At 38.8% G+C, this 19127-nt stretch overlaps 2 protein-coding genes across 2 annotated transcripts; one reads left to right on the top strand and one right to left on the bottom strand.

Annotated features, from left to right (window-relative positions):
- LOC128518848 (vascular cell adhesion protein 1-like) lies at positions 1-4847 on the top strand. The gene is made up of 6 exons (XM_053492191.1): positions 1-357; positions 1306-1572; positions 1674-2006; positions 2090-2335; positions 3667-3719; positions 3840-4847. The coding sequence occupies exons 1-5, from the start codon at positions 309-311 to the stop codon at positions 3672-3674; spliced, it is 903 nt and encodes a 300-aa protein (XP_053348166.1). The 5' UTR covers positions 1-308; the 3' UTR covers positions 3675-3719; positions 3840-4847.
- A 6420-nt stretch (positions 4848-11267) lies between these two features.
- On the bottom strand, positions 11268-18172 carry LOC128518846 (hemicentin-2-like). Its single transcript, XM_053492186.1, has 5 exons — positions 17988-18172; positions 14520-14780; positions 13855-14184; positions 12972-13190; positions 11268-12701 (listed from the first exon to the last, which is right to left on the bottom strand). The coding sequence occupies exons 1-5, from the start codon at positions 18040-18042 to the stop codon at positions 12529-12531; spliced, it is 1038 nt and encodes a 345-aa protein (XP_053348161.1). The 5' UTR covers positions 18043-18172; the 3' UTR covers positions 11268-12528.
- Positions 18173-19127: the final 955 nt, after the last annotated feature.

Raw genomic sequence — 19127 nt, 5'->3', positions numbered from 1 at the left:
TTATTTAGAGCCTTCTACTGGCCCTGATTTGAATTCAAGCTTTGCACGCTTCCATCGAACCCTCTGCTACGTCATTAGCAGTGAGGAGGGGGTGATTGTTTTCAGCATAAAGAAGGTTTGCTTTACCGGGGGCCCCCAGTCCCTTCTGGTCCCCCTTCAGTCAAACTATGGCATGGACAAGAGCAGCGATGCAAAGCAGAGCTTTTGTTAGAAGTCACAGCTCAGTTTTTGGGTTGCCAAGCAAGATCAAGTCGGAATTTCTTTCTGCTGCGCACCAGGACTTTGTAGATTTCGTCTAAATCACAAAAATGCTGCAGAACATCCTGAAATGCCTCGTTCTCATCATCCTCCAAACAGGTATGTTAACACACTCAGCACAACCCTAATGTACTGAAGATATTCACAGGATGAGGTTTAGTCTGTAACGATCTTAAGGTTTAAACCGTGTCGTCTGAACATGGAACATGAATAGCAATTAATCAAACAGAAGACATGTACAAGTGTTTAATTTGACAAATACTGCCAACGTAGCTTTATATAAATATATATAAACTAATTAATACACAAACACATAAGCGTACCTGTAAAATAAAATGAGATATACCATAAAGGTGATGTAAAGGAAGTAAGGAAGGGAGAGAAGAAAAACTAACAGTGGACTTTCCCCAAAGCCTGTGAGAGTGTTTCCTGAGTTAACAGTGTAAGAATGTTTCACGTGATGAGTGAACGCTACATTGTTAACATGGTTGAGTTATAAATCTGTTCCTCTGTGCCGCACAAGTCTCACAGAATGTAAATGGAATCTGAAGAACGATCACATGACCAGTGTGCTCTCTCTAACACGGTGTCTTTAATTCTATATCTGACCCAAAGCTTGATTACGTAATCAGACTCTACTGATGTGTGCACTGTCGTTTCTGCTCACCGTTGCTATTAGCACCTGATAAGTAACTTAATTAACACCGTAACCAGGAAGAGAAATTGTATATCTGATGGTCATCAGCTGAGGATGGTACAAGATGGACAATGTATTTGGGAGAAAATGTCACTTCCGCATATGAGAAAATTCAGGTCTGAAGAGGTTAAGATGGTGATATCGGGGTGGGAGTGTGTAAGAGTGAGGCGAGTGAAGTGATACACAAAAGCCTCGTCTTGTATGGAGGTTGTTCTCTGCTTGGGCTGTTTAGAGAACTGATGAGAAGAGATTTTCCTGACATGTAACATCTCTGCTAATAAGCAGCACATATGCTGTTTTGAAGTGTGTAAATCTTGCAGATGTGTGTGACAATCTTGCTCTGTCCTAAGCCTCAGGTGATGAGTGCTCTCTTGAGATTTCCCCCTCGAGGGCAGTGGTGAGGTTTGGGGAAGCGGTGTCGGTCAGCTGTGTGGCGTCGCGGCCTGTACGTGTGTTAGGATGGGAATCAGCCATCAGTGCTTCATACACTCAACGTGACCTCACAGTCCAGTGGCAGGTGGACAGCTTGATCGACTGGATCGAGGAGCCGATCTGCTACGGGGTTTTCTTCACTGCACCCAGACAGTGTGAAGAGAAGCTCAACCTTGTTCTATATAGTACGACAAAAGACACCGAATGCATTTATGCTTATATAATGTGATGTACTCTATAAAGATAAAGGTTGAAGGTGTGACCATATTATGTTTTGGTTTGCCAGAAACTCCAGACAGCATCTCCATCCGCTTGGTAAACCACACCGGCGCCATGGTGGAAGGCAGAGAGTACCAGCTGCTGTGTGAGGTACAGAACGTCGCCCCAGTTCAGTATCTCACACTGCGCTGGTATCGAGGGCAGACCGAGGTGTACAATAACACTTTCTCCGAGCTGTCACCTGCCACCCCGGTCCAAGTGTCTTCTACCCTGCTGATCACTCCGAGCAAGGCAGAGGATGGAGCTCTATACAGCTGTGAGGCAGCACTGGAACTGGGACCGGAAGGACCTCAACCTCCTCCTCGAGTCCGATCAGAGCCGCTCAGCATTAACGTACACTGTAAGTGCATCCAGACAGTGTTAGCTTTAGTTCAGTCCCATTGTTTTTTTGTTAAAATTTTCACCATGATTATTTTTTCTCAGACCCTCCTGACTCGTTCAACCCACAGCAGGAGGTCATGGAGCTTAAAGATGGAGAGAAGATTACACTGAATTGTTCTGCAGAAGGAAATCCATCACTTTCGTACAGCTGGAGCTCACCACATCTGCAGGACATAGACGACAGTCAGCCACTGTTCACAGCTACTTCTTCGGGCACTTACACCTGCACGGCATACAATTTACTGGGCAAATCGAGCAAGGAGTTCATCATCAATCTCAAGACCAAAGGTATGACTTAAACACATGGTGTGGAAAACAAGAACAGAGGAGAGCCTGAACTTAACGATCCTGTCGCCAACGGCTTGCTTACCAGGGACAATCTGCTCATCTTGATTCATGCACACTTACATTACATACAGACTTAAATAATTCTTTTGATTGTGTAAAGCTGCTTTGCGACAATGACAATTGTTAAAAGCGCTATACAAATAAAATTGAATTGAATTTAATTGAATGAGGTCTTGTTGAGAGGTTGGCACTGTCAGTCCAGTCTGTTTTCTCCCTATGTTCTCTCTATGCTTGCTAGGTTCCCTCCAGATTCTCCAGTTTCCTCTGTGCTATAGGCTGATTGGGGTTTCCAAATTGCCCATAGTGTATAATCCAGGATGTATGCCGCCTTTTGCCCTAGGTATCCTGGAACAGGCTCCAGACACCCGCAACCCTACACAGGATTAGTGGTATACTGTAGATAAAACATGATGGATGAACAGTAAGGACTGTGGTTATCTTCATGAAGCATTAAAAACCATGTTTTAAAATTGTACATACTGTTTACCTGAAAGATACATGCAATGTCACTAAATGAAATGTGAAAGCTTTTTTTTGTTACATTGACCTATTGTGTTAAATGTACAGAAGCAGGAACTTTTGAGACAATCTGAACATAACTAGATGATAGGTGATGTGTATGATGTGTTGTAAAGTTTTTCTAAAGTTACGTAGTAGGAGAGGCGAGTTGCTCGGTCTGTCCGCTGTGCTTCGGTAAGCTTCTCTGGCGCCAGGAGAGACCCAGTCAAACACACACACACACGTTGTCTGTCAGAAAGGTCTCTGTTTATTAACAACAAAAGATGGGGTTTATATATGTTTGACCAAACACCTGTGCCATAGACAAATGTTACTACAAAGAACATGGACCACTGTAAATGTCCTGGTGAGATCCTGAAGAATCAAAGGAGAGAAAGATAGAGAGGTGTCTGTCCAGAGACAGATCACAAGATGTTGGCTCGAGTTAGGGGGAGAGGGGGAGAGAGACATAAAGAGAGAATAGGAAGGTGAGCGTGGGAGCGTTCACACCTTAATGAGCAGATGCAAGCGGAGACAGGAAGATAACAGCCGGGAAGATTTAACACGTTAATATCAGATCTATGAGGAAGAGAGCAAGAGAGTGGAAATAACTCCTTTATATATAAAATAATTCTAACATGTGTATAATGTCAATGTTATATATAATGCAGATAGAAAACAGTAAAGCTTTACCCTAATACACCAAGCATCTTTGTAGCTGTCTGTACCTAAATAATGACATTAATATTCATGTAGCTTTTCCTTTTTTGCAGGTGTTTAGTGTTACATGTCCTCCTTATCTTTCCATTGGATGGACTTAAAGCTGGTGTGTATATAATTCTCTTTATATCCATTAAAACATTACAGTTACAGTAATTAAATTATCAGTAGTTACACAGCACTGTACTCCCAGATGCCCTGCTCTACTGACACTTTGCCCTTTCAGGTGTGAAGACCTCGCTAAGACGTCCAAGCGTCAGAGCCAGAGCCCTACAAAGGAAAATTCCCTGACCTTTAAATCTTCCAATTTTCCCCTGTAATGATCACATACATAAATATTTCTAACATTGTACATGATGTCAAAATTTGACTGAAATAAAAGTATCTGTTAAAGCTCTACTCAAGTGGAAGTAATAAAGTTACTTTTCAATCTGCTAAAGTGCTAGAAAGTAAATAGTTAATGTTTTAACTTATATAACTTTTATAAAAGTGTTTTATAATTGTTTTTTGTCACATTTCCATTAGCTACAATCCAGCTTTTTGGTAAAAAAAAAAAAAAAAAAAAAAAAAAATTGATTAGCTAAAGGATTGATGCCAGCTTAGCATTAGCAAACAAAACAAGCTAACTTGTTTGTAACAACTAAAGTTGATGTTAGCCCATTAGTGAAAATGACCTCATGCCCTACAGAGAGGTAAAGGTAAGGCCTCATTCTCCCTGAGTCTTGACTCACTTCAGCTGAACGAGTAGGGTTGGAGATGCACATCCTCACCTTCCACAGTGCAGTCTGCTGGATTATCCATCAACTACATATGTGTAGCATGAGTTTGTCGTTCTAGGTGCTAATTGAAGTGAAAAGTTGCTAAACTGAGCCCATTGTATTGATGTATAATGTAAAGACACCGGCCATATGGAAGAAGAAGAAGAAGAAGAAGAAGGAGAAGAAGAAGTAGAAGAAGAGACAGCTACGTTTTGAAGTTCTAAACAGAATTAGGAATAGTATTTAGTTTCATTAATACTTGAGGAAGGTATAAATACATCAAACTAATATGTAAGTATAGTAACAAAATCTGAGTCCTCGAGAATTGTCCCCCTGCCTTTCTTTGTATGATTAGTGTCTGTAGACTGTTGCTAAATTGTGCATTGCGTCACATGTATAGAGTCATTAGGCCTCGTTTATCAAACTTCCAGTAATTTTTTGTGAATGTTTGTTTTTGTAAACAAAACCAGAATAAAACTTTCTGTCACATGTACAGAGTTTTTGGTGATGCTGATTTTTACACTCATGCAATCATGTAAACTAAACACTCTTCACCTGTTTTACAGCACATACAGTACATGACCGATTTTAATAATTTATTCAAATCTAGTGTAGTGTACAGTTCATGTAAGAAAAATATTCTTCATGCTCTCTGAACCACACTCTCACACTCTGAGACCTGGAACATGGCCATGCGGTCAGGGAATTAAACCTCCATAGATGTGATACTCTGGTGATTCAGTACATTCAGGTGGTCAGCTGACTTCATTTTATTGCCCCATAACGTTACTGAGTTTAGACCTGAGTAACTGATCAACCCCAGATCATACCACTGTCTCCAGAGGCTTGTACAGTGGACACTATGCATGATGGGAGCATCGCTTCATGTCCTTCACTTCTTACCCTGACACGCCCATCACTCTGGAATAGGATCAGTCTGGACTCATCAGGTCACATGACCTTTTTGTATCGCTCTAAAGTCCAGTCTTTCTGCTCTCTAGCAAACTGAAGCCTTTTTCTGATGATTCTCACAAACACCCAGCTGTCTTATGGACACACAGCTGTTTAGTCCTAATCCTGTGAGTTCCCATCACAGTGTGTGTGTGTGTGTGTGTGTGTGTGTGCAGCCCAATAATTTGGCCTGTCTGAAAAGGTGACTTTTTTTGGCCAGGCAGTACATTTACACAAACCCAGGAATGTATGTACTGTATATACATATATATTTATCAATGAAAGTTAGTTTATACATATATACAGTGCATGTGGAAATGCCAGGTAAAAGCTTGATTAATGAGGTGCAGGAACTGTGTACCTGAAAAGTGCATTCAGATCAGAATATCTTCTTATGTACATAATGTAATGGCGTAATGAGTGTAAATATAAAGTGTGATAAAGTTTTTTGTGCAGATATCTAGTTAATTAACCGATCAGATTCCAGGAGCACGATGCATTAAAAAACACAGACACAGGTCTAGACCATCTGGTAAAGTTCGAATCAAACATCAGAATAAGAGTTTTCTGATCTCTTTGATTTTAACCATGGCTAGGGTGTTGTAGCCACATGGGCTGGGTTAAGTATTTCAGAATCTCCTGGAATTTTCACACACAGCAGTTTGTAGCGCTTTCAGTCTGTGGATAACCACTGTGGTGATGAAAGCGATCAGAGGAGAATGACACGATCGCCCTGAGCTGTAAAACAGTAACACTAATAAGATCTTTCACTGTGGTGAGCAAAAAAGCACCTCGAGGCTACAACAGCAACAACAGCTTTTTTTATTATTTCTTTTAAAAAATCTTAATCGGTCCAAGTTAAACAGTCCTGTTCAGTCAGGACTCTCTGGAGGACATTCGAGGTCTTGTGCTCCAACACACTCTTAACACACCAAATCTTCTCACCATGGCTTTGTGGATCTCACAGCTCCGTCATCAGATTTTGCAGTTCCAGCAAATGAAAAATAACACTCTGCTATACATTGACATTCTATACAACTATATGTGACCAATGTTTGAGAAACACATATGAGTGCGGTGTCTAGGGGTACGCATAATTTAGACACACTACAAACTGTAGTGTATATATATATATATATATATATATATAGACACAATACTGTTCTTGCAAGAACTATTAAAGAAAGGCTGACCTCTGTGTCTTAAAATAACAACTAAGTGTTGTTTTTCTTGTTGTTACGTAATTACCTAATTCCATATGTGTTATTTTATAGTTTAGAAATCCCCAGTATTGTTGTAGAATAAAGAAAATAAATCACTAAACAAAAAAAAAGGAAATACCGTTCAAAAGTTTTTGAACACTTGCAAATTTCTTATTTTTTTTGTTTAGTGATTTATTTTCTACATTCTACAACAATGGGATTTCAAAACTATAAAATAACACATATGGAATAAGGTAATATATATTTTTATATATATAGCCTAACACAAATAAATCTTTTAAATATTATAAATATTTATAAATGTATAATATTTATAAAACAAATACTTAAAAAAAAGGATAACAAAAGCCACTTTAGTATGCAGTGTGTTATCCTGATGCTTTTAAAGTAAACTATTTTTTATAAGGTAGTAGAAATATATCTTAGAGGGTGAAAATATCTTTTTTTACTTTAAATACACTTTCTTTACATAACATTATAACAAACCAGATATGATATAATATTATTAAGCTTACTTCTAATAAAATTTCCCCCCCCCCCAAAAAAAAAATTAAGCAAACATTTCTATATTTGTTGCAAAAAAATTTTTTTTTAAGAACTTATAAATAGTTTGCCTAAACTTAAGCATATACTGTATCTGTACTATATAATGATTTTTTTTGCAGTGAGTGAATGCACCCTGAGAGTAGTGCAATGTGATGTGCAATGGTGCAAAATTTTGTAAATTTGAAACTAGACATGGCCACTGAGGAGGTGAGAGATCTCCTCCCTAAGCATGTGTAGGTGTTGACTCTCAGATCTGGTAAGAAGGTGTTAATGAGTTTTGTGTATGTGAGAACTAACTCTTCTTGTAAGGTTTCAACAATATTAAATGTAACTTTAATAGTCTATAGTATGATGTGTTCATTAATAAACTAAAAATGTAATTTTTCTTTTAAATTTCGCTTGTAAGGAAGAATAAACCTCAGATTATAACAGCTCTGTATTTAATTTAAAATTAGACAGATTACCTAGTCTGAATCAGGAATAAAAAACTATTTGGTTTCACATTTCATAGACATAAAACTCTTAGGGGCTTAAAAGGTAGCAGAGCTGAAGATGCTGCAATTTGCTTCAGGAGAATGGATAGGATTAGAAAAGAGTGTTTATGAGGTCCAGAGCAGTTTGGGGACAAAATGAGAGAGGCCAGATTAAGATGATTTGGAAATGTGCAGAGGAGTGATGAGGGCTATATAAGGAGGAGAATGTTAGAGACTGAGCTGTCCGACTGTTGGAGAAGAGTAAGGCCCAAGAGGAGGTTTATGGATGTGGTGGTTGGAGTGACAAAGAAAGATGTAAAAGACAGAATTAGATTGAGACAAATGGTTGATCCCTTATGGGAGCAGCCAAAAGTAGAAGAAGATAAAATATTTACAGTGTGTGTCAAATTATTATGCAAATTGGATGTAAGTGTCATAAACATTAAATGTTTAGTTTTTAAATTACACTCATTGTGTCTCGGGGCTTTTTGGATCACTGAAATGAATCTCAGACACGTGTGATAATTAGTTTGCCAGATAAACCCAATCAAAGGAAAAGTACTAAAGAAGGTTGTTCCACATTATTAAGCAGGCCACAGGTTTCAAGCAATATGGGAAAGAAAAAGGATCTCTATGCTGCCGAGAAGCGTCACATAGTGCAATGCCTTGGACAAGGTTTGAAAACATTAGATATTTCAAGAAAACTTAAGCGTGATCATCATACTGTGAAGACATTTGTGGCTGATTCAGTGTACAGACAGGTTCGTGCAGATAAAGGCAGAATGAGGAAGGTTTCTGCCAGACAAATTCATCGGATTAAGAGAGCAGCTGCTAAAATGCCATTACAAAGCATCAAACAACAAAATAATTTTTAAACAGTCTTGGTTACTGATGAGTGTCATGCAACCCTGGATGGTCCAGATGGATGGAGTAGTGGATGGTTGGTGGCTGGCCACCATGTCCTAACAAGGCTGTGACATCAGCAAGGAGGTGCCAGAGTCATGTTTTGGGCCGGAATCATGGGAAGAGAGCTGGTAGGCCCCTGTAGGGTCACTGAAGGTGTGAAAATGACCTCTGCAAAGTATATTGACTGACCACTTTCTTCCATGGTAATAAAAGAAGAACCGTGCCTTCCGTAACAAAATCATCTTCATGCACGACAATGCACCATCTAATGCTGCAAAGAATGCCTCTGTGTCATTGGCTGCTATGGGCATAAAAGATCATGGTGTGGCCACCATCCTCCCCTGACCTCAAACCCAAAACCTTTGAAGCATCCTCAAGCAAAAGATCTATGAGGGTGGGAGGCGGTTTGCATCAAAACAGCAGCTTTGGGAGGCTATTCTGACATTCTGCAAAAAAATTCAAGCAGAAACTGTCCAAAAACTCACAAGTTCAATGGATGCAAGGATTGTGAAGGTGATATTAAAGAAGGGGTCCTATGTCAAGGTGCAACATGCCCTGTTAGGATGTTTTTGATTAAAATAGCTTTTAATTTCAGTAAATATGACCTCCTAAAGCTGCAAATTCAACAAAAGCCCATTTTCAGTTCTATACAGCCTATAAAATGTTTTAACTCTGTTGTGCATAATAATTTGAAACAGTGCATTTTCAGTTTTTTATTTTTGAAATAAATATTATCAATAGGATGTTTGTTCAATAAAATTCAAATTATACACTTAGGGTTGATAACTAGAAAATTATACTGACTGTCATTTGCATTGACTAATTATGAAAATCAGAGAAAGATATCATTTGCATAATAATTTGGAACGTAGTGTATTATGCATCACTGCCTTGTTTGTTGTTTAACTAGGCGCATAAACAAGCTTTAGTTTCTGCAGCGTTCTCCGCAGTCCTCACTAGAACCAGAAGATATGAGCACATCACCCCAATCTTATAGTCTACTGCATTGGCTCCCAGCTTCGATTTTAAAATACTACTTTATGTATATTTGTTTAGTGTCTGAGGGTTCCGGAGTACAGGGGAACAGGTAAGGTGGGCCATCAGTTGCTGGAATGCTTTTTTTCTCCTTCTCTGTCCTTTTTTCTCCTTCTCCGTCTTTGAATTCCTTTTTTTAGGAGGTCCTGGAGGGGTGCAGCCATTAAAGGAAAAACATGGGACAAAACAGCAACAATACTTTGCAAGGCCCACAAAGGCATATACCTGTTAAAGTTTCAACATTAGATGTATGTGTGGATATGTGTGCCCTGCGATGGATTGCCACCCAGTCCAGGGTATACCTGGGGTCTCCTGGGATAGGCTCCCGACCCCTCCCCACAACCCTGTATACAAGATAAAGTGGTATAAACAATGATTGAGTGTTCATTAACTAACCAAAGATTGGGATATTTTTGCCATCGCCATAACACCACCCACACAAGAGTTATCTTAGAAATGCATACTGATTGTGTTGTTTATCTGTTTATCTGTGTTTAAATTTGTTTTTACCTACACAGCCTCATGTTATTTTTCATGTTTATGCAAGCTATATTATTAGTCCTGATTTTTTTAAGCCAATGAATTCCTCCGGGTACTCTGGTTTCCTGCCTCAGTCCAAAGGCTGTGTTTCCAAATTGCCCAAAGTGTGTGAATGTGTGTGCCCAGTGATGGATTGGCACCCAGTCCAGGGTATAACCTGCCTCATGCCCTAAGGATAGGCACACATTTTTGTTAATGTAATCATATCCTTAAGTGTGTAATTATATGACTTAAATCGGACATTTAACAGACTATCTGACTTGGGGAAAAATGACTACGTTTGTATTTGGTCCAATTTGGTTTCACATTTCACACTTGGGGGTTTGTTGGATGAGGTGAGTAATTTCTGTCAGTGTCCACCAGTGATGCACATGCATCCAAATATTTTTCACCCATCTCTCACTCTGAAGGCTCCCTACATAGGTGGCCTCCCCTTAATAGGTGTATGAAGTGACAGGGCAGCTGGTAAAGCTCGTAAAGGTGAGACTTGGTGTTTAGCCCGAGATCCAGAGTTTAAGAGGGTCTAGAGCCGTGTGGCAGACGTTAAAGGACGGGGTAATGCCAGACACTAAAGGACTTCAAAGGCAGGTAGACTAATGCTGCCATTTGATCACAGGGAGAGAGCGAGAAGAGAGTGGCCAAAGAACTGTGCAAGCTGCCGTGGCACTTTCATCTTCATTGAGAGCCAGCCGTCGCAATTCAGAGGAAGTCCGCTGTGTTCACTTTTAAGGTCCCCGGTCCCAGGTGGAATAAGCCACCCAGATGTGGAAAGTCACAAGGGCTCACACCTGAGGCTGGTCCTGAATTGGCTGCTACGGGGAAAACGGCCCAGACGTCAGGACTCTAAAACTACTCTTTTTCCGTAAGACCTTGTCACATATTTGTGGTGCTGCCCGAGTCAAAGATCTTAAAAGCCTTTCAAAAACTCGGATTAACAGGTAAGAGGTGCTGCTGTGTTCACTGGCTGAACTCAAGCTTTAGGAATCTGTTCTGCATCCCTAAGAAGGAACTCTGAGCTGAGAGGCGTTTACTTTTGTTTCTCCCGATTTTAAGGATTTAATACATTTAGTCAAATGCAGCTGATGGTTTGCTTCTGAGATTGTTTGTGGTGTATTTACTGCAAATAAGCAAAATACAGCAGCAAGCTTTATATTATTTGATTAATTACACAAAATGTAATTATATAGTAATAATAAGATAAATTAAATATTCCACTCAGGCGTTCAAGCTTGTTTTTTATGAAGGCCACAGAAATTAATCAACAAAAGATTAATTACGCACACAAACAAGCTTAGTGCTGAGACAGTTGAACATACAGTATTTATACAGTACATCAGTTAATAAATTTGTATCAGACATAATAATACAGCTTACATGAACTAGAGGTGTAAGTGCTGGTGTGTGTCGAATTATTTTTAATGCATTCAGTTTTAAAGCAGAGACTAAGGAATGGGAATTTCCAGTTTAGTGTAAAATGTGACACATCGACTCGCTTACTGATCGAGGAGTGAAGATCACAGTCACATCCTAAAGATTCACAGATTCAAACACTGAGCTGCAGAAACAGGGAGAGAAGCCTACTAATGTGTTTATGGTATAAAACTGCACTTTATCAAACAGAAACCTACAGTCAGGTCCATAAGTATTGAACTGTGACATTTGGTATTTGTGCCTGAGTGAGTGAACTGTAGACTTTCAGCTTTAATTCAAGGGGATTAACAACAGGGGAATTAATAGGACAAACTATTATAAATTGAATGTAAAGCCTTTGCAGTCTGAAGTCTGGCACTTTTAGATATCACCTCATGCTGAGTTTCCTCCCTAGAGCTGCTTTGCCCTTACCTTACTGCAGGACTAACTGTGAGAAGCAGAATGTTTGGAATAATTGTTCAAACCATTTTTTTTACACATTAGGTGAAAGTGAAAGTGCAGCCATGTGCTCGTGCCAGATCTCTACTCGCTACTTGCAGGTCTGTGTGGAAACGTGACCCAGCTGTGACGGGGCAAAATGGCCCAGTGTTTATTTTGCCCCATTGTTTTCTTACTGTTAAAAGCTGCAGAACATTTCGGTTTTAAATTTGCTGAATTTAAACAGTGCAGTGGTTCAATCAAATTGATGCGTGCTTGTGTCTGAGTCCCAGATAAGCACCTGTTATTAGTGAAATAATGCTCAGAATTATTTTATAAGCCTTTCAGGAATGCAAAACAGCCTTAAATATTTATAACCGGGTTTTTTTTTAAAAACTGTAGGTATAAAGTAAGTGCACAGTTAAGGCTGCACAGTCACATTACCCACAGGCTTAGTGACAGTTGCAGACTCTCTCCTCTATCAGCTTGTGTTTGTCGAACCCTCAGACAGTCTCTGCTTTGCCATCATGTCTGGCATTATGTCTTATGATGTCTGTTACTCAACGCTGTACCAGAATGAGCATCAGTGCGTCTTTTAAACAGCACAACATCACCAGTGACGAAAGTACACAGATTTATTTTCCCTTATGTGTTAAGGGTAACGTTTGACCTTCTGAAGAGGGTGTCAGTCTGTAGCTGGAAGGCCCTTGGCGTGACCTAATCTTATAGATTGCATAACCTGCAATAAGCAGGACCGCTAGGGCTATTCCAGACCCCACAATAGCCCAGAAAGTGGTGTTGCTACGTTCTGTGGAAAAAACAGAAATCAAAATTCAAAACATAAGAATTATTTTATTTTTCAGTACTGAGTTCAAGAAACTCAACTGAGAAAATAATACAAATATGATTTGTTTATGTTATATATTGGATATATATTTTATAAGTTATAATGAATGCACAAATGTGTATAAATAAGTAACTGAACATACAGTTATTCCAATATATATACATTTAAAAAAATAAATGGATGGAATAAATTAAGAATTGAATGAGAACAAAATAAATCTATAGTACTCACGTTCCTGTTTGACGATGAAGACTTTCGTTGCCTCGCCATAGTCGTTTAATGCCTTGCAGGTGTAGTTTCCTGAATCAGAAATGGAAATTGAGGAATTTGAAGAATGAGATTCGTCCCAGGAGTACGTAGGAGAAGGATTTGCTTGGGCAGTGCAGTTTAAGACAATGTTCTTCTTTTTCTTTTCTATGGTCTCTGTGTTATTAGAGAACATCGGCTTGTCTGAAGTAAACAAAAAATAATCCGATAGTCAGAGTTAGACATGGGAAGATGAAAAAAAAAGATCTAAGCAGTTCTGATTTTCTCAAACATGAGATGAGGGAAGTAAAAGTTACATATAAAGTATAAAGACACAACAGTGCATTAAGTACTGTACAAGTGCTTTATAGAGGAACTTTAAATTTATAGAAGTGTTCAATGCAGTCATACACGTCTCCACGGCTACTTGTGTAATTATCAGGAAGAACGGTTAAATTAATACATCTAATGTGTGTGTGTGTGTGGTTGGGGGTGGGGTGATCTTTTTGATCCAACAGGTTTCAGAAGCAGAAACAACTCTTCCCAGGCTTCTTTCCTGCTCTGTCACTTTGCCTACTTATTTAAATGATAAACAAATCAGCTTTCGTCGTGTCCATGAGCCGCATGCGACTGAAGCTCACTGAAATGAACTGAGCATGTTCTCTACAATTCTCACAAAGAAAAATCATTTATTTTATGGCACAAATCAGTTCTTGGCTCCAGTTAACAGGGACTCACCTGTAAACTACTTTCCTGAACAATATTATCATAATTTAAAATGCACAAGTTACATCTGGAGCGCAGATACTTTAGTGTGTCTGTGGTGATAATGTATATACAGGTGGTGTGTTAGAGTTTCCAAACTTACAGTGTACAGAAATAAGGAGCAGATTTGATTTCGTAGAAAGAGGAGGCTGTGGTCCGTCTGGTCCCAGTTCCAGCTGTGCCTCACACCAGTACACAGCTCCATTATCATTTCTGCTAGGCCGGATCATGAGGTTATCAGAGCTGTTCAGTGGTTCGATGGAGGTGTTAGTAAAGGAGGTACTTTTCATCAGAGACTGATGTTTGTACCACATGACTTTAAGGTACTGAACAGGAGCGACGTTTTTAATGTCACACTTAAGTGTATAGTTTTTCCCCTCGATTACGTATCCTGTGTGATTCTCCAGACTGATGGAGGTTGTATCTGGACGCTCTGTGGAGTAGAAATATGTCTTAGTACAAAACAGCTAAACAATGAAAATGACTACAGACGATGAATAAAAGCTTTTGTCTCTAACTGGCAGCTGTCTGTTTACTGCCACTTATGTGCTGTTATTTGGATGAACAGTCCCTTTATAAACATCACGTGATGAAGAGCAGACGAGCTCTACAGTGTTTGTGTCGCCGGTGGAAATGTATTCACTTTATTTCACTGCCTGAATCTGTTTTGTGTTAAAATAATTCTAAAGGCAACAATGTGTAAGAGACAGCATCTTTGGATATGTACTGTACACATAAATGTATTTATTTAAAAGAAAACAACTTAACTGTAAATAACAACTGGAAGTTCTTTTTTTTGTTGTCCATGTGTAGCTGAGTTTATGAAGCAGTATGGCTTTATATCCCAGTGTGTAAGTCTCTCCACTGTCCAGGTGATGAGCTGAACATTTTCGTTCATGTCCACTGGTCCCTGCGAGGCTTCCCAGCCCATTCCCTCATGTGTGATGTTAGTAGAGCAGTTAGCTGTAGCTTTAGCTCCATACTCCACCACCAGTCTAGGAGGGCTAAGCACCAAGTGTTCACCGGCAGCTACAGACAAACAAGGACAAATATGGTTTGGATTACAGAATGATCATTGTAGATGCTCAACTAGTTTCTTTGATTATTATTACATATAAAAAATTAACAACTAAGAATCATTACGATAATTTTACTGTAATAATTACAGGGAGTCAAGGAAACTTGATTTGTTTTTCAGCTCAAGAACTGTTTACACATTGTTAGGGATGGATAAAATTTCCCATTAAACACGAGACATTGATATGACTGCTAAAGCTAACCAGATTACCTTTACCTGTCAGTCATCCTGTTCTGGCTTGGATTTAGAAATTTGCCCTACCCTTATGTTGTGGAGTGAATACTCAGTATCTCTTTTACATCTAATAGATGTTCAAAAGACGTCAATACTGATTGTGTAATAATCAGATGAGTAAAGTAGAATGAGATTAATTCAGGCCCACTGTGGAATATTGGTATAGATAATGTGTGGATGCAATTTGTTCTCTTGTTTTTGTGCCAAAAAAAAAACACTTTAGTGTATTACAAATGTATTGAAATCTTCAATTTCAAATATACTAACAACAAGTTGTACCATCAGTTAATATATAAAAAGTATAGTAACATCATGCTTTTACCAAATTTTGTAATTAAACTTTAAACATACTTTAAAATAGTACACTTTCCAAAAATATATTGTATGAAAATATACTTTAAGTGAACAGTTGGTCTAATTTCCAACAAACACTTATTTAATCTGTTTCAATTTATTTTTAGTATATTTTTAAAAATATGCTCAAAATAATCATTGTAGAAATGTACAGAAAGTATACTGTACATCAGAATACAAATTTTAATATACGGTAGTCTCAGTATATTTTTAGTTAAATTTAGATGTACTTATTCATATGTACTTATTAATGCTTATATTAAGTGCACAACTGTCTCGCTCGCGCTGAATCTCTCTCGCGCGCGCGCGCGCTCTCAAACTCGTTTTTGCACGTTCAAGATAATTTCTGTGTTTAAGCTGTCTTCTGTGCGCTCACTATCATAAAGCTATACTCGCACGAACTGCAGCAGTGTTATAACTTTTTAACTATACCAGCCAGTGGCGATTTCTTTAAGACTGCAAGGGAAGCTTAGCTTCCCCTATAATGTCACAAAATTAATGGTCAAATTATGTACTATTGTATTAACATTTTATTGACTAAAAATGCGTTAGAAAACGTTTATCTCAAAGACGAGTTCGTTCAGAATCAGTTAGATATAGCAGGTCGGCTGACTTGATTTTCTTCTCATACATTCCCATAGCGTCACAGTGCATTTCCCCGCTGAAGCCCAGCGTCCATTGACTACAATGCGGTTGCTTTCAACGTTTTTTTTCAGTGCTTTGAAACTAGACGGTCATTGGATAAACGCTGCGATTATGTCCCAGGACGGGCCAGGACGCTGGGCTGCTGCATGATGATTAGGGGAGCTGTTTAAAGGGCGGAACCCCTTTTTCGATTGACAGCATGTCTTAAGTATACATCAGCGCTACAGAGATTCAAGTTCAGTCCCATTGTCTGGTTATAGTACAAACTTTCGGGTGGCTCCCGCACTTAAATCCAACTAAAAAGTACTGAAAAGAAAACAAAACTCAGGCTTAATATCCCAGCTTACATCTCGCATTCGCGTTCAACTTCACACACACCGGCCTGCATTACCCACAGTGCATCTCCCACACTGTACTACACTCCCGTAAACAGCTGTCGTAAATCAACCTCTCGTCGCACTCATTCATATGAAAAGGAAAAAGATGCAATATTATGGTTTCCGTCATTTTTTATATATTTGCGTACTGACTGGGCCGGCCCATACTGGCCAGCGGCCCACCGGGGAAAACTCCCGGTACTCCAGATGGCCAGTCTGCCACTGCCCATGCGGATTTGCAGGTGAAGTGCTACGATGAACTGCTGCACTCTGTATTGTTTGCTGGTGATATAAACCATTTTTGTTTGTACAAATCATTTTTTAAATTATAAAAAAAAAATATTATAGCCTTCTTGACTTTGCTCAGTGTTTCAGCATTGTAAAGGTAGTTCGTTCATATAATTAAAGTAGCTCGTGGAAGGGGAAACTAGCCAGAATTTACGTACAAATAACATAATGAATTTCATGATGAAAGTCCTAATATGAGCTTCCCCTGTTTCAAAAGCTAGCAGCCGCCACTGACACCAGCCAACCAGAGACTAGAATCTGCGCAATACTAGCCATTGGCTCCCCAGTCCTCCACTTCTAGTTTGAATTCACGGCTGGAAGCTGCATCGTGTGCGTTAGTTCATATCGTTATTATATTATTTTCATAGGCATATGGTAAATTTCATGGTTTTTGTTGGGTAGTTTGTAATTAAGTACATACTCTAATATATAGAATGTATTGTCTAATGTACCTCACTTCTGGTATAATACTCCGTAGCTCTCGGCCTGTTTTCAGTCTCTGAATCAACACACCAGGTTTAAACTAATATTGTACCTGTATATTCTAAGACTAATGTCTGTCTGTGTTCACACAACAGTTTTAGTATTTTAGTTTGTGTGTTTGTGAGACAACCTGACTTTTGTTGAACACAAATAAACCATAGTAGTGCTTTTTTGTAACCTTGTGCAAATTAAATCTGTTGAACTCATGAATAAAATCTCCCTCATAATAACTGATTCAAAAACATGGTATAGTGTAGAAAATGCATTTAGCATTTATAAATTATCCTAAACATCCCTAGTGTACTGGTAACACATTTGCAATGCTGTAGTATATGTAATTGACCAGAAGTATAACAGCATGCTATTGCTGCAATCAGAGTATACTCATAGTATATTAATCATGTATTTGTAACAATAGCTGTAATATACTTATAATACATTCAATTTATACTTAAATTTTATTAATTGCTGTCAGGTATGTACATTAGTACACACACAGGCATATACTTTAAGTGTACAATACTTAATACACAAAATAATGCTTTTGTACAATTTATTTACAACTTAATTAGTTCCCCCAAAATAGCAAACTTCAAGTATACTGTAATGCTTATAGTAATGCTTTGCCATGCTAGGATTTAATACACTTAGCATACCTTTTTCTTTTTTTTTTTACTTGAGCAGTAAACTCTAAACACCGCCCCACCCCCCACGAGAGTGTACTGTAAGTCAGAGTTCAGCCGGAGGAGAAGCCGCGGAGCTCCGATCAGTTCCTACCTTGGAGCAGAAACCCTGCGAGGAGACACAGGACGGGGGAGAAGCCGAGCGCCATGCCGGAGTCAGCCTGAGAAATAGGCGGGAACAGAGCTCGGACCACGAGACTAAACACACGGTCTGAATGTAACACTAAAACCGATACACTGCTCTCACACTGACTCACACACACACTCACACACACGCCACGCCCAGGGCACACACGCATACAGGACAGCATGTCCTGGTTTAAACCCAGGCCATTACACACACTCTCTCTCTCTCTCTCTCTCTCACACACACACACACATACACAGACACTTTCGCCTTACATATACACACACACACGCTTGATGTCGCTATTTTTGGAAATTTGCAAAAGAAGAGACACACAGTGCTGTAATACACCATACAGTAACCACTACAGTTTTATTAGTCTCCCCTGAAACAGTCCTTACAGTATGCTCTTACACTTCTGTTTCACTTCTATTTTATTATAAACCTTGTACATGTTATGTTATTGGAATGCTTAAAGTTTTCTATATTTGTATAACTTTTTATTTCATATTCTTATTTCTCTATTTAATGATTTTTTTTTATTAATTGTCCTCACTAGTCCTATTCCTTCTCGCAGAGAAACCCTTCTTTTTAGATCACGTGCAGTTATAAGCATTTCTCTGCATGTCATACAGCTGTGTTACTGTATGTGACAAATAAAGATTTTTTTTGTTTGTTTTTTACAAAGCTGTACTGCACAATGTAAACTGTACTTCTGAAAACTGAAAACTCTCACTCACTTATTGTCTGTACTGCTTTATCCTGTATACAGGGTCACTGGGGGCCTGGAGCATATCCCAGAAGACCTATAATGCATGTCCTTGGGCTGTGGGAGTACTCAGGGAAATCCACCAAGCACAGGGAGAACTCCACACACACAGACGGGGGAATTGAACCCTTAATGGAGGCAACAATGAGAACCACTACGGCACCACACCAATTAAAATAAATAAATAAATAAATAAATAACGTATTCTATAAAAAATTATCACGTATTTGTCCATCTTTTATCACTTCCAACCCAGATCCAGAATTCAGTCTAGTAAAAAGCTTTACAAAACAACCATCATATTTACCATCATATTTTTCATCAACAACCATTATATT

The sequence above is a fragment of the Clarias gariepinus genome, chromosome 3 (genome assembly GCF_024256425.1).
Source record: "Clarias gariepinus isolate MV-2021 ecotype Netherlands chromosome 3, CGAR_prim_01v2, whole genome shotgun sequence".
Lineage (NCBI taxonomy): Eukaryota > Metazoa > Chordata > Actinopteri > Siluriformes > Clariidae > Clarias > Clarias gariepinus.
Note: the sequence above shows the minus strand (reverse complement) of the source record. Positions and strands in the feature narration are given on the sequence as shown.